At 43.6% G+C, this 16132-nt stretch overlaps 1 protein-coding gene across 8 annotated transcripts in view; it reads left to right on the plus strand.

The window, feature by feature from the left end:
- Positions 1-16132, plus strand: part of LOC105490417 (raftlin, lipid raft linker 1) — a 203413-nt gene that overhangs the window by 96343 nt on the left and 90938 nt on the right. For all 8 annotated transcript variants that reach the window (XM_011756010.2, XM_011756009.2, XM_011756007.2 and 5 more), the window contains one exon: positions 13589-13697. In XM_011756010.2, coding sequence (XP_011754312.2) covers positions 13589-13697 — 109 coding nt within the window. The remainder of the gene's footprint in view (positions 1-13588; positions 13698-16132) is intronic.

The following is a 16132-nucleotide window of genomic DNA, read 5'->3' on the forward strand; positions in this document are numbered from 1 at the left end:
CACCAGGCTGGAGTACAGCAGCGCAATCTCAGCTCACTGCAACCTCTGCCTCCCAGGTTCAAGTGATTCTCCTGCCTCAGCCTCCCGAGTAGCTGGGATTACAGGCATGCGCCACCACGCCCAGCTAATTTTTTTGTATTTTTAGTAGAGACGGAGTTTCACCATGTTGGCCAGGATGGTCTCAATCTCCTGACCTCATGATCCGCCCACATCGGCCTCCCAAAGTGCTGGGATTACAGGTGTGAGCCACCACGCCCGGCCAGGGCGCTATTCTTTTTTAGGATCTTGACAACTTTTGGACATTGATTTTTCCATATAAAGCCTGAAGTAATTTTCTTCGGTTCCTGGTAACCTCTGTTGAAATTGTAGTTATATTAACATACTAATTTAAGAAGAATTTCCACCTTGTGTTTTCAAGAACGTAATGTTCAATATTATTGTTGGAGGTAAATTTTATTTCAGAACTTCATAATAATTCTGGAAAATTCTATGTACTATGTAAACAGTGGTTATTACCAAAGTGGGGTAGACATATTTAATGTTGAAGGAGAACTGTGTTCATTTTTATATATTTTATTGAAAAATTAGGAAAGAGGCCGGGCACGGTGGCTGAAGCCTGTAATCCCAGCACTTTGGGAGGCCGAGATGGGCGGATCACGAGGTCAGAAGATCGAGACCATCCTGGCTAACACGGTGAAACCCCGTCTCTACTAAAAAAAATACAAAAAACTAGCCGGGCGAGGTGGCGGGCGCCTGTAGTCCCAGCTACTCAGGAGGTTGAGGCAGGATAATGGCTTGAACCCGGGAGGTGGAGCTTGCAGTGAGCTGAGATCCGGCCACTGCACTCCAGCCTGGGCGACAGAGCGAGACTCTGCCTCAAAAAAAAAAAAAAAAAAAAAAAAAAAGGAAAGAGATGATGTATCATAATATTTAGCATTCAGGTTGAAGGTGGTGTCCTGGCTTGATGTGTACGTCAGAGGTCACCTGTGCTGTGTGGAGCAGGAGGGGCTGCAGAAGGGCTTGGTTCAGGGAAGCACTTTCAACTGAGATGTCAGTGAGGTGAATTAGTGGATCGCTTTTGGTAATTTTAGCTAAATTAACTCTCATGAAATATACACATGGCTTTAAAAATTTTCTATGAAGTGATTGTAGATTGAAGAGAATACCAGTAATGTAAATGTAAAATCCTCTCTCTCTCATGCACACCTGCAGAAATGGCTACACTGACCCATCTCTCCCTGTAAGAGCTTTGTGGGACACAGTGTGAGATTAAAACACAATGTCGGGCCGGGCACGGGGGCTCACACCTGTAGTCCCAGCACTTTGGGAGACCAAGGCAGGTGGATTACGAGGTCAGGAGATCGAGACCATCCCGGCTAACACAGTGAAACCCTGTCTCTACTAAAAATACAACAAATTATCTGGGCATGGTGGCAGGTGCCTGTAGTCCCAGCTACTCGGGAAGCTGAGACAGGAGGATGGTGTGAACCCAGGAGGTGGAGCTTGCAGTGAGCGGAGACCGTGCCACTACACTCCAACCTGGGTGACAGAGCAAGACTCCGTCTCAAAAAAAAAAAAAAAAAAAAAAAAAGAAAAGTGGATTATAGTTCCATTATTCTTAACAATGAATCTCGTTTCAAGTGTATATTTTGCCTTGAGGTATTAGCTATTAATAGTGTGAACTCACTGTGATCATCATTATAAAATATTGCTTATTTCATCATTTCTCATGTTTATGATTTTCTGTTTTGTATGTTTTGTTTTATAACATGTGTAAGATGTTAATACAGTGGTACTCAGGAATTTTTTTCTGGCAGGCTGTGTGATCAGAAAAATTTGGAGACAATTGATCCACTCAGCATTTGAGACTCGCTGGAACTGGTGGTTCCTGAAGCAGTCAGAATCTTGCTACTCAAAGTGTGATCCATGGACCAGCAGCATCAGCATCACCTGAGAGTTCTTAGAGATGGAGACTCTCAGGCCTACCCAGACCTGTCGAATCAGAGTCTGTTCTTTAACAAGGTTCCAGATGATTTGTACACACATTAAACTTTAAGAACAGATTTAAGCTGTGTTTTCCTGTAACACAGCCATTAGCCATGTATAGCCATTTAAATTGTTAAAATTAAGTAAGATTAAAAATTCAGTTCTTCAGTTGCACTGGCTGCATTTCAGGTGCTCAGTAGCAAAACATGGGTAGTGACTATTTTACTGGACTGTACAGATATAGAACAATTTCTCTCACCTAACTCAATTAGGGGGTATAGGTGGGATGTTTTAGAAAAGAAGAAAACAATCAGCAAAGTTTAATGTGGAACATGTGTGTTCAGTGCACATAGAGAAGAGGTTTCTTGTAACCTAACTGGACAGGGCCCATGAGAGAGTCTCATGAACATCATTCCTATGTTGCTTTGCTAATTATTATCCGTGTGTTTTTTAATAATAGCAAAAAGCTGTTATTGCTATTTTTGTTTGCAGATATGTGACTTTTCTGAACCAGTAAATGTCAGGCAGACTGCTTTTATTCAGTGTTCTATTTGCGTTAAAATATTATTAATTATGCATCGCTACTAATATTAGTTCTTTCTACATCAGTCAATGTAAAGGAGGGCCTTGCAGCATCGCAGAGAAAGCAGGACCCTCCCCCAGCTCCCATTCTGTGTGGCTGCTCTCTTCTTTTCTGTAGCCCAGCTCGCTGGGGATTGAAATTCTTTCATAACTCCATTAGACAGGGAGCACCGAGGCAAAGTTTGTCTGTTTTCCTCTTGGTCTTTACAATTAACAGTACACTCCTTGTAGTGCACAGTGGCTGATGGTTTGTCTCCCAGGGAGCCAGCCCTGACAGTAAGAGGCGAGATAGGATGATTTCTCTAGAATAAATAGCAGGATCGGATAGTTAAATGTCCCCAGTAATGTGTCCCCAGTAGGCGTGCACAGCTCCCTGAGAGAGTGTGTGGTGGGAGTATCATTTGCACATCTCCCCCGTCATGTCCAGAATATTCCCAGAGATACCAAACTCTTTTCAACAGAAGTGCTGAATGTCTTTTGTGGAAGGGGAAGGGAATGTTGGAAGAAAGGACAATGACTCATCTGTGGGTAAATTCTCCTCCTTCGTTGTGCTTCCTACTTCACAACTCCCCTGGGGGACCCTATACTGAGGTGCGTTATTTAAAGATTCGCTAGGATTTTTACTTGACTATTTTTTCTTCAAGTATTTCTTCAGTTTTGCTGTAGTGGAAACTTTTAACTCCAACAGCCTCTTTGCATTTGTGTAGATTTGGTTCATTTTGCAAAGAGGGTTCATAAAATTATGGGAAACCTTTTCCCTATTGTACTGGGAGCATCTTTGGGAAGGTTCAGGTTATTCCTCTGCCCACAACCACCACCAATTGCAGGGACAAGAAATATTGCCCTTCCATCTGCCCACTCCCTTCGACAAAAATCTCAGCACAGTTCTCATTGCTGCTGTCCTAAAATATACTTCCCCTCTTCCTGCATCATACACACTGCCGCCTGCTTCGTCTTCCCAGAATCTGTCGTAGTATCTTTCTAAGGCCACCCGTGACTCTTCTGTACTTCACAGTTAAGGCGAGTACCATCCTTTCTCACTAACTTTGTTTCCCACTATTCTGCCCCGGTCACTGCAGAGCCCACAGTCACAGACTCGTTCTAACAGTGGATTCACCCACACATTCCCTAGGCTTGCCGTGACAGCCCCTGCTGAGTTACAGGCAACCCGCACCTTCACACACCTTTTGCCTAACTGACCTATTTATTATTTCCATCATATAACTCATGCTTTTCTCAATCTAGGTCTTCACTAATTTCTGTTCTCAGGCCTAGAATGTCCTTTTATCCATTGTCCCATGACTAACTTCCATACAGACTCAAAGACTCAGCTCACACGCGCCTTGCTCCTTCAATTTTCCCCTGATCCTTGACACTGGAAATAATTGAATTCTCATAGCACTTCTGTTTATATACAGTCTATCTAGACTTGAGGGCAGGATCTAGACTTGAGAGCAGCGCCTTCAATCCCTCATATGTGGTCAGCAGCCAAGCAGGTGATGGATAGGTGAATGAATAAGTGGAGATTTTTATTGTCATTAGTTATGCATAAGTTAATGAAACTAGGAATAGCCTTCTTTTTCTTTCATTGACAAATCTCTTTCAGATCTATAGCTCAGTTCTCTCCCTAATACTTCTTTAAAAAAAAAAAAAACTGTTCTGATTATTCTATCTGAGCTTGGTGTTGCTTTGGGAAACAAAATCTTAAAATTCCTTCCTGTTTCCCAGAGATAGAGAATTTGTTTCTGTCAACTGACATTTAGTATTTTTTTTTTCCTGGCTGGAGAAGTGCCTAGTAATCTGTTTGTGTTTGTCACCATTTCTTTTGATTATTTCTAAATGAAGCAAAAATAACCCATTGATGAACTGCACATTCTCTCTCCTTTTCATAATGTCCTGGGAAAAAGAAGACATCGTTTAAACTGATGGTCTTTGAAGAGATCTAAGGGGTTTATGAGCTGAAATGGGATTTATTACATGTTTATTATTTAAAAGTTATGTGTATCATAGTTTTTAGTCACATACTTACTTTTTAGAAGTATAGTTTATAATAATTTTTCGACAGGCAATTGTTTTTTAGTGGCCTCATTTTAGATCTTCTCATGAGACCAAAATGCATATTCAACTTACTACTTGGCACTTTGTCATGATTTGAGGGTTAACTGTTTTGCCCGTGACAATCACCAATATTTAAAGCACTCATAAGCAGTAGCAGTACTTGTTACAAAAATGCTATTTTAATGTCTTAGGAAAGGGTTAGGTCCCACCACTGTGAGAGCAGAGTGAGGGGCTGTTTCAATGGGTCAGACAAGGCTGGGCACGGTTGCTCACGCCTGTAATCCCAGAACTTTGGGATGCCGAACTGGAGGATCACTTGAGCCCAGGAATTTGAGACCAGCCTGGGCAACATGGCAAAACCCTGTCTCTATAAAAAATATAAATATTAGCTGGGTGTGGTGGTGCACGCCTGTAGTCCCAGCTACTCAGGAGGGTGAGGTGGGAGGATTGCTTGAGCCTGGAAGGCCAAAGCTGCAGGCTTTTATATGAGAACAAAATGTCTAGATTATGTGCTTTGGTTTCAGAAAGAATCTTTCACTCATTGCCCATAGGCCTTTGAATGTGCGGCCCTCGTTTGGCCCTCTGACCCTTCCTCTGCCTGGAGAATGACTACACCACCCTTGGCAGACGCTGGGGTGGTGGTGAGTGAAGATCTCCAGGTACGTCTCTGAGTTTGCACACAGTTTTCATTACAGTTGATGTTTGTGTATGAGTAATGAGGTCAGCCTGACACAGAATAGGTGGTCTTTTAATATGTTCTGAAATAACGCTGACATCTGTGGCCAGTTGTGTTGACATTTGAATTTCTCCGGCATGTGGGCACGTAGACTCTTTGCTGTCTCCTTCCTTGCAGTTAGGAAAGGCTCATGTACAGGTGCTCAGTGTCCAAATCTACTTTTTTTTTTTTTTTTTTTTTTTTTTTGAGACGGAGTCTCACTCTGTCACCCAGGCTGGAGTGCGGTGGCCGGATCTCAGCTCACTGCAAGCTCCGCCTCCCGGGTTCACGCCATTCTCCTGCCTCAGCCTCCCGAGTAGCTGGGACTACAGGCGCCCGCCACCTCGCCCGGCTAGTTTTTTGTATTTTTTAGTAGAGACGGGGTTTCACCGTGTTAGCCAGGATGGTCTCGATCTCCTGACCTCGTGATCCGCCCGTCTCGGCCTCCCTACTTTCATATGTTTGTTTGACCAGCATTATTTAGTGTGTGTGTGCTTTTTTCACTTGTTCACATTCAGTTTTGGCCCAAGTTCTGGATATAAGGTGTTAAAGAAAGGAGGACTGTTTGGAATGACAGAGAAGTTCTGGAGGCCGGGTGCAGTGGCTGATGCCTGTGTTCCCAGCACTTTGAGAGACCAGCCTGGGCAACATAGGGAGAACTCATCTTTACTAAAATTCAAAAAAAAATTAGCCAGACATTGTAGCATGTGCCTGTAGTCCCACCTACTTGCGGGGCTGAGGTGGGAGGATTGCTTGAGCCCAGGAAATTGAGGCTGCAGTGAGCCCTTGATCATGCCACTACGCTTCAGCCTAGGCAACAGAGTGAGACCCTGTCTCAAAAAAGAAAGAAAGAAAAACAAGTTCTGGAAATGGATAGTGATGGCAGTTGCACAACATTGCGAATGTACTTAATGCCACTGAATTGTACACTTAAAAATGATTAAAATGGTAAATGTTATATGATGTGTATATTACCATAATAAAAAAAATTTAAAAAGTAAGGAAAGCAAGAAGTTGGAAGTAGTTTTGAGTTTTTCTAACCAGAGGAAGCACAGACCCCATTCTTCTATTTCATTATCCCTGGTCTTTTTCCTTGAAGGTTTATTTTCCTCTTAGAATACAAGAGTCCACATTACTCATCTCTATAAGTCATTCTGTCTATTTTTCCCTTTTCCATGGACTTGTTCAGTTATGTCCCAAGGAAAATCTCTAGGAGAGTGGCAGATACAACATACCCTGCCTAGGAATAAGTTGAGATGTAACAGAAAAGTTGCAAAGGTATTACAGAGAATTCTCATATGCACTTCCCCACGTTTCCCACCACCGTTAATATCTTACATTACCATACTATGTTTGTGAAACTAAGAAATTGACATTGTTACTTCACTATTAATTAAACTGTAGATTTTTATCATTTTTCTGTTAATGTCCTTTTTCAGTTCTAGGATCCAATCCAGGGTACTACACTGCATTTAGTTGTCATCTTGTGATGGCTTTTTAAAACTTAACGGGGCTCAGATGTCTTAGTGGCTTCTCCATTGCCTCCAGCAATCAGAACAACTCTGCTTATGTGCATTGTTAAAACTGTGTTGCTACACTGTAAAGATCTGAGTTCATTTTGTCTTATTCATTCTTGATTTTCAGGAAATCACATCTCTGCCCATAGTATCTTTTTATTCTCACTTCTTTCAGAAAATTCCTTTGGAATGGTGAAGTAGAGCCTCTCAAATCTCCAGTGCTCTGTATAAGAGGGGGTCCCAAGATGTGAGATGGGTCAGAGCTCTTTTTAGTTCATTTTTCCCCAGGCCGTTTCTGAGAAATGACTCAGCAGCAAGATGATGATTTTTTTTTTCAAGGAGCCAAGCTATTCTAAACCCAAATCAACATTTAAATTTGACAATCTGCCCAATTTATATGATTATCTAGCAGATAGATATCTGCTAGATAATCATATAAACAGATTAACAGATTTCTTCACACCTATTTGCACAGGGTATATGAAATCCAGTTTTCCTCTTGGGATTTCAAGAGGATAAGGAAATTGGAGAGATTATACATTTGTTAATTGAGGAAATTGACAGGATGTCTCATACCCTTCTCCTTGACTTGCTCCCTTGATTTAACTTCCAGGAAAACAAACATGTTCTCTTGGTTTTCTTCCTTCTTCCCTGGTTATTCTTTCTTTAGCTCCTTGGTTGTTTTATCCTCTTTTTTCCCCATCCTCTTCATGGTGGAGGGTCCCAAAATTAAATTCTTAACCCTTCTCTCGCTACATTAATGGAGATCTCATCTAGCCTCATGCTTTAAGTAATACCCGGAGGCTGATGACTCCCAAATTTATATCTCTAGCTGCCTTTCCTGCAGTCCAGACTGTTCTCCTGCCATTCAGACTTGAGTATATATATTCAAGTATATATATATACACTCAACTGTCTACCACACATCTCAACTTGGATGTCTTCTGGATATGTCATATTCAACATATCTGAAACTTGAGTTATCTTTCTTCTCCCACTAAGCCTGTGCCACCCAACCCTTCCCCATCATAGTTCTGGCAAAGTCATCCATTCTCCCAGTTGCTAAGGCAAAGATCCTTGGAGTCATCTTTATCTGCTTTCCTCCTTCCACACCCCACAACCTGTTCGTATGAAAATCTTGAAGGTTTTACCTTGGAAATATAACTGGAACCCAGCATTTCTCACTGCTGCTAGGACACTGTTGCCAACCCAGTCTAAGCCACCATCATCTCCTGCCTGGACCACTTAGAGGGGCTCCTGGCTGCCCCTTACAGTCAGAGAGATCCTTTTTAAAACTCACCATATCATGTCACTTCTCTGTTCCATACCCTCCATGGACTTCCTCTGTCCTTCTGAGTAAGAGCCACTGTCTTCACCGTGGCCTGAATGTCTGTACTATCCAGCTCCCCTGAGGCTCTCCAACTGTGTCTTCCTCCCTGCGCCCTTCTGCACTGAGCCCCAGCCACAGGGCTTCTCTGCATGACCTCAGCTTAGGGCCTTTGCATGGGCTGTTGTTCCCTCTGCCTGGAGAGCTCATGCCCTGGATATTACCATGGTCCAGTCCCTTGCCTCCTGGAAGTCTTTATTCCAAATTTCACCTCTTCAGTGCAGCTATCCTGACCACCCTCATTAAAACCACAACTGTCTCCCTGCTGCCCCTGCCATTTACCTATTTACCTTACCCTGCTCTCTTTCTTTTTTCCTTTCCTTTTCTTTCTTCTTTTTCTTTCTTTCTTTCCTTTTCTTTTCTTTCTTCTTTTTCTTTCTTTCTTTCCATTTTTTTTTTTTTTTTGAGATGGGGTCTCACTCTGTTGCTCAGGCTGGAGTGCAATGGTGCCATCTTGGCTCACTACAACCTCCGCCTCCCAGGTTTAAGCAATTCTGTCTCAGCCTCCCAAGTAACTGGAATTACAGACATGCACCACCACGCCTGGCTAATTTTTGTATTTTTAGTAGAGACAGTGTTTTGCCATGTTGGCCAGTCTGGGCTCTAACCCCTGACCTCAGATGATCCTCCCACCTCGGCCTCCCGAAGTGCTAGGATTACTGGCGTGAGCAACCGTGCCAGCCCTTTTCTTTTTTTTTTCCAAGACTTCCCACCATTGGGTATACTCTGATAGGTGCTCATGCATGTCTGTTGCTTATTGTCTTTCTCCTCCTATTAGATTGTTAGCTCCATGAAGGCAGAGATTTTGTTTCTTCTATCTATTGATGAATGCTAAAGTATAGTACCTGACACAGTAGTAGTTTGGTCCATATTTAATGAATGAATGAGTAATTATGAACTGTGAAATGTGCTAGGAAGGAAAAGTAAGAACACAATTATAGATGATCATAATAGATCCGTAGCAGGTAGGATTTGTTGAGCCTGGATGTTGTACCTCTGTGCTAAGGGCTTTGCTTCTTTTTGTCCTATTTAATCCTTACAGCAATGTTAAGAGATAGCTCCGTATAATATCCCATTCAACAGTGAAAGAAACTGAAGCACAGAAAGTTTAATTGCCCAAAGGCTCCCAGCTGGTGTATTACCTACCTCTAGTTAGCTCTAGCACCAGTAGCCTCTAACTAGTAAATCTGTTGGAATTTACCAAGTTGGGGATGGTGAGTGATGGGGAAGCATATTTTATTATTAGTCATGCTCTCCTCAGAGTGTCTTTATTGAATTGGACAGTGCTTACTGTTAATTTCCAGATAAAGTAGGCTGGGTGGCGGGGGGAGGGGGGCGCTTTTGCTGTTAGTCAACCCTGCGTGCATCCCCGGAAATGCATTCTGTGTTTTCTTTTTCTTACTGTTTAAAATCAGATATCTCTGTCCTTTCCAAAAGGGGAAGCCATCTGGACTTCTGTCCAGGGGAAGTTGGGTGGTTTCCCATATTCTCTTCCAGGATGATACAATGACGTGGCCCTTTGGGGAGCCTACCTGGTATTTCCACTACCCCATAGGAAGGTGGCAATGCCTGCTCAGCCGGGAGTTTCAGGTTAATGCTTCTTTCATAGAAACTAGGTTGATAGCAGAATATTTATTCCTTTGTCCTGTGGTATCTTGGACAGCCAGGCCACAGCCCCTGGAAGTCACTTCTAGGACATGTCCACTTCTGTCTCCCAGGGTGGTCCCTGCCCTCAGGGACACAGAACACGCCTCACCTGATGGAGGCTGCTGTCAGATGTCTGGCTGAATTTTGTGGGTTTGGGCCTAGTCCTGGCCACCAGTGGGTGGCCTGTTCTAAGCATGAAACTGCCATGTCTTCCTCCCCAGGAACTGTATTTGTTTTCTTTTTTCTTTTTCTTTTTTTTTGGTGTTCGTTTTCTATGCTCTGTAATAAATTATAACGAATTTCATGGTTCAAAATGGTACATATTTATTATCATATGGTTTCTGTAGTTTATCAGGGTTCTTTGCTTCAGGATTTTATCAGGCTGTAATATCAGTGTTGGCTGGGGCTGCAGTCTCATCAGAGCCTCAACTGAGGAAAGCCCCACTTCCAGTCTCCCTCAGTTTGTTGGCAGGATTCATCTCCTTGTAGTTGTAGGACTGGGATCTCTGTTTTCTTGCAGCTGTTAGCCAGGGGCTATCCGTAGTTTCTTGCCATGTGGCTCTCTCCTTCTTCCTGACAGCTTTCTTCTTCAAAGCCAGTAAGGGATTCTCTAGCTCAGAGGGAGTCATATAACATAAAGCCATGACAGGAGCGACATCCATCACCTTTACCATGTTTTATTGAGTAGACACAAGTCACAGGCCCTGCCCCGACTCAAAGGGCTGGATTGCCCAAAAGTGTGAACACCAGGAGGTGGGGATTTTGGGGAGGGTCATCTTAGGGTGTATTTGCCACAACAACCATGGTCCTCCCACCACCACCTCACTTCCCCACCTCCAGTGCTGAGAAGCCCAGAAACTCCCTCTGGCAGCCCTAAAGGACTTCGCTAGTGGATTTAATGCTGTTTTTCATAGGATTAGTGGCAAGGAGAGAGTTTCTGTGTAACTGTGCCTTCTGCCTTCAGCTCCTCCTCTGTGAGGCCACAGCTGCACCATCACAGAGTGCTGACTTCAAGGCTTGGCAGCCAGCATCTGTCCTCGAGGGGTTTAGGGATATTTCCCCCTTCCTGTCCCTTTCAGTCATTCTTCAGTGTTATAATCCTTTCATTTCAAATTGAGGAGCTAATTCTCAAAGGCAGGGGAATGCCTATTACTTGCTCACCTATTCCCCAATATGCATTGGATTTGCTTTTCCAAGAAACCATAGGCTGAGATGTAATTTTCCATGGTTCATCTAAAAAATTTGTAATGCCTATTTTTCTTGATCTTCTGTGCTCCTTTCAGTTCAAATGTAACTGAGTTAATTATTTGATTAAATGAACCAGAGCTTCCTTTCTTGTTATGGAACTTCTTGTTCCAGAACCAAAGATGGTACTTATTAGATTCTATGCTACAGATGATTCCCTAGAATCGATCTGGGCTGTGAGTTGCTTACAGACAGACTTGTCTTCCTTTTGTTCAGCCTATGAACGTTGTACTTAATGGACACAGCATTGACTTGGTCTTTTCGTTTGAAAAGTTTTTTAGTCTATTCGTTTGAAATCTCAATGGATATTTCTAAATAACCTCATATAGACTGACATTTGTTTCCATGTAACAGAGCAGCTGGATTTTAGATTTTAGAACCCCCTTCCCTCATCCTGATTTTTGTTGTTTGAGACCTCACATGATACGTATGACAGTGTGCCTTGACCAAGTCTTCTTTTTCAAAAGTCTGGAATCATCTGCCTTAGTTCCTCTTAATAGGTCTTTTGTTTAGGGAGGAAATCAAAACATGAGTCTAGTCTCTGACCAAGTATTAAGGCAAAAAGGTTAGGGTTCAGAATTGGTTTATTCTTTTGGAATTAGTTTGTCCCAGATTGAAATCAGTTTATTCTTTCACATTTTGAATGTGTGCACCACAGTGCCCTACCTTTGGAAGGGTATATTAGAAGGAAAAATAAAAATAAGCTATTGAAGTTTGCTTATCAAATCACAGTGGCACACTTGGGGAAAACCAAATCCTCTTTCATTTTTTTCACTTTTAAATTTAAGGTGAATCATACACAGATGGTTAATGGTAGCCTAATTGCTTTTAATGCTATATAAGAATCTTAGAAATTCATTTAAAATGTTACAGCAAATACACAGTTAGAAACTGGTGAGATGCATGTACCTCAGGAGTTCAGTGTGGAAGCACCTGCTGTATGGATTTTCTGGACAGTCCTGCTCTCACAGGAGCTGCAGGGGCCCCTTTTCGGTAGAGCAGCCTCGTAAGTGGGCCAGGAGGGCTCTGCTCCCTCCTCCACCAGTGCGGATGAGCTGTGTACATGACGAGCCCTGGACAAGGAGCTGGAACCTTGGTCTCTAATTCCCACTCCCCAATACCACAAGCCACCCAGGAGAGAGAACACATTCTGCCAGCCCGTAGCTGCAGTACCACTCTTGTTGCCATATGCCTGGCTGGGCCAAGGAATCCCCTTCAATTTCTCACAACCACGTGGCTTCCGCTAGAGTGTCGTACAGGAGCCCTGCCTGTGAATGGTTGTGAAGTGGTGGAATTTCCTCCTGGTGAGCTCTTGCTGCTGGCTGTCCTGAATGGGTGCAGTTCTGAACTGTGCTGTATCACAGGGATGTCTGTGTGGTGGTGCTTTGGAAGGCAGTCCCTGTGTGCAGAGATGGCAGGGTGTGCTGGGAAGCCTCTCCTTTGACAGCAAGACCGCAGGCCTTCACCTCAGACAGCCCTTTACACCCACACTGTTTTCCCAGAATTTCTTTTAGTTGCTTGGTAGTCTTTCTTTAATGCATCTTCAATTGCGATAGATTTTGTCAAATTGCCCTCTAAAGGGGTTGAACCCTTTTAAAGTCTTTTTAAAATTAATTTTTAATTTTCTAAGTGATATAGGAATATATCCTTTTCATTTAAAAATGAAAAAAATTAGGGATTATGGCTAAAGTCACTTTTGATCACCACCCCCACATCCATACCATAATCACCTAGCCCCAGTTCCCACATAAGCCCTCCCCATTCCCCAGGGGTACCTGCTATTATTGGTTTGGTGTATGTCTTGCTTGTTCTTTTTCTGTGCCCTGGCAGATATAAACCAATGGGAAATAGACATTACTGGAGTGAGCGCTTGTATGTGTGTGTATGTGTGTGTGTGTAACATGTAAGCTGTATTGTACCAAACCCATCATTCTATAATGATGTGTTTTACACGATGCTGCATCTTGGAGGTCTTTCTATGATGTGGATCTGTATATATTAATTGAGTAGTTTCCATAAACTATTTTTCATCAGTGCCTTTTTGGCATTACTTTCAGGAAAGAATTTGGGGCTTCATTAAAGACCCAGTGATTCTTTTTTTAAAAAAAATAATATGCATCTGGGCACAGTGACTCACGTCTGTAATCCCAGCACTTTGGGAGGCCAAGGCGGGCGGATCACCTGAGGTCAGGAGTTCCAGACCAGCCTGTCCAACATGGTGAAACCCCGTCTCTACTAAAAATACAAAAATTAGCCAGGCGTGGTAGTGGGCGCCCATGATCCCAGCTATTCGGGAGGCTGAGGCAGGAGAATTGCTTGAACCCGGGAGGTGGGGGTTGCAGTGAGCCAAGATCGCATCATTGCATTCCAGCCTGGGTGACAAGAGTGAGACTGTCTCCAAATTATGCAAGATATTAATCTGTTTGTGTGTGTGCTTTTCTTTCTCTTCAGATCTCAGAAGAGTGATCTTCACAATGAAGGCTACATCTTGGAATTAGATTGCTGTTCCTCCTTAGACCACCTGACAGACCAGAAACTCATCCCAGAGTTCATTAAGAAGGTGAGCGCTGCAGTCAGGGTACCGTTGAAGAGGTTTGCGAGTGTTCACCTGAGTGAACAGGCAGGGAGCTGGCTTAGGGCAGAGGCCATGCAAAAGCTGTGACCTAAACCTTGGGCAGCTCCACAGGGGAGCAGCCGTCTCCAGAGCGGACTCTGGAACAAGATGGCTAACCCCTCCTCCCCAGGCATGCAGGAGCCTGGGTCCTGTCTTTCCCAGCTGGAGTGGGGTTAACAGCTGACAGAGCTGCAGGCCAGCACCAGGCCTCCTTTCAAACCCTCAAGGTGATGTGACTTCCCAGACCCCACCTTCCTTTTATCTGTGGGTCTTCATTGCTGCAAGCCCCCTTCCCTTCCTAGTGTGGGAGCATGCCAGAGTCCTGGGCCACCCACATTCGATCGTACCAGGAAAAACTGCCTAGTTGTAGGGAATTCATATCTGCCCAGAAATATGTCTGGTTTTGAACCTTTCTTCATGCCATATGAGGTTTTGTGCCCAACCGTAGGGTCTACTTGAGTTTTAATAGGACATTTACTACAGAAGGAATGTCCCAGCCCCAAACTGGGGCTGAGTTCACTGCTTGATGCTTATCTTGTTCTTTCTTACCCAGTGTTCCCTAGTAATTGACAATTCCCCACCCCATACAGGTGATTGTGATTTGAGGTCCAATCAGCCAATTAGGGAATTTGTTAATAAATATTGTCAGCTGTCAGCTTTGGGCCAGGAATAGTACCAGATGCTGGGATACAGAGACTAAAACAGCCGAACTAGTGAGTTCTACCAGCGGGAAGTGGCCGGAGCTGAGGAGCAAGGGGATCCAGAAGGTACCTGAAGCCGAGATGGGAAGGATGACGGGGTGTCTTTGGGGATGCGGCTGTGCTCGGGCAGGCTGGGGAGCCCTCCAAACAGGGAACAGTGTACATGAGGGCCTGAGGCAGGAGGGAGCGAGAGGAATCAAAAGAACACCGGGGGAGAGTGAGGGTCGGGAGAAGAGGCCAGAGACAGCTGGGACTGGACTGTAAAGGCAGCGGGAAGGCGTTGAGAGGAATTTTGTAGAACAGTGAAATGATTAGGTTGTCCCTTTAAAGGAGATTTGTTTCCCTGCTGCCACCCTCCCTTCAACATGTATTGAGTGTTCAGGCTCCGGGGACTCTGGGAGTAGCCACTCATGTATGGCTCATGTGTGGGTCTATGGGCCATAGACCAGGAGCCGGATGATCTCTGAGGTCAGAATTTCTGGTAATTTTACGAGGATGAGGGAGGCTCTTTCTACTCTGGTAGAATTCAGATTATTATTTAAGAAATGGGGGGTGGGGCAAGTAGCTTTTGTTCACATATGCATAAGCCTGAGAACACAAGTGTTTTTATAACTGATGTAGCTTTCTATAGAAATAGAGCCATCTTTGTTTGGATTGCTGCAAATAATCAACTTGTATAGGGACATCCTAGAGATAGAATTTACCCTATGATCTGAATACCAGGAAAAACTCATTTTAGAAATGGTTTTGTAATTAAGACTCAGATGCTTGGAATATTTGAGGGGTTAGCGGGTGAAAGGAAGGCATGAGGTGCTGCCCACTCTCAAATATGCTCTTTAAAAACATGTGATTTGAGGCTGGGCACAGTGGCTTAGCCTGTAATCCCAACACTTTGGGAGGCTGAGACAAAAGGATTGCTTGAGCCCAGGAGTTTGAGATTAGACTGGGCAACATAGTGAGACCCCCCATCTCTGTGAAAAAAGAAAAAAAAGTCTTTTTAAAAAGCCGAGCATGGTGGTGCTTGACTATATTCCTAGCTACTCTAGAGGCTAGGAGAGGCGGGAGAATTGCTTGAGCCCAGGAGTTTGAGACCACAGTGAGCTATGATTGCACCACTGCACTCCAGCCTGGGTGACAGAGTAAGACTCAGTCTCTTAAAAGAAAGAAAACATATGAGTTGATATGAGTTGGTGACTTTGTCTTAACCAAATTAGGGCATTGCATGACTGACCCATTGAGACAGTGGTCCTGTCTCAGTTCTTCAGGAAACAGCCCGATTTGCGGGCTACTGGGGTATCGTTCCTATAGTACCCAAGTGGAGATGTACATCTGTCCAATGGAAAATGCCTTCAAAGTTAGGGTTTTTATGCCCTGAAGGACATTAGCCAGTCTTTATTTTAACTTTTATACCAGCATTCTTTTTTTCCCCACTGAGTATGTGTGATACACACGTGTATCTGATGATTCATCAGGTAATTTGTTAAGTAAATGACACCTGCTCATTCTGTATTTGTAGAATAAGTCCTTAACACTGTCAGTAGGTTCTTGGAAACTGACTTTTAGTGAAACAGCATACAGAAGGTCCTCCATTTCATTCAATGTGGTTTAGTTTTAACCTTGAGAAGAAAATTGGTTTTATTTGTCATTTTGCTCAAAGTCTCAGTTTCCAGGCACCTATTG

This window comes from Macaca nemestrina, chromosome 2 (assembly GCF_043159975.1).
Source record: "Macaca nemestrina isolate mMacNem1 chromosome 2, mMacNem.hap1, whole genome shotgun sequence".
NCBI lineage: Eukaryota > Metazoa > Chordata > Mammalia > Primates > Cercopithecidae > Macaca > Macaca nemestrina.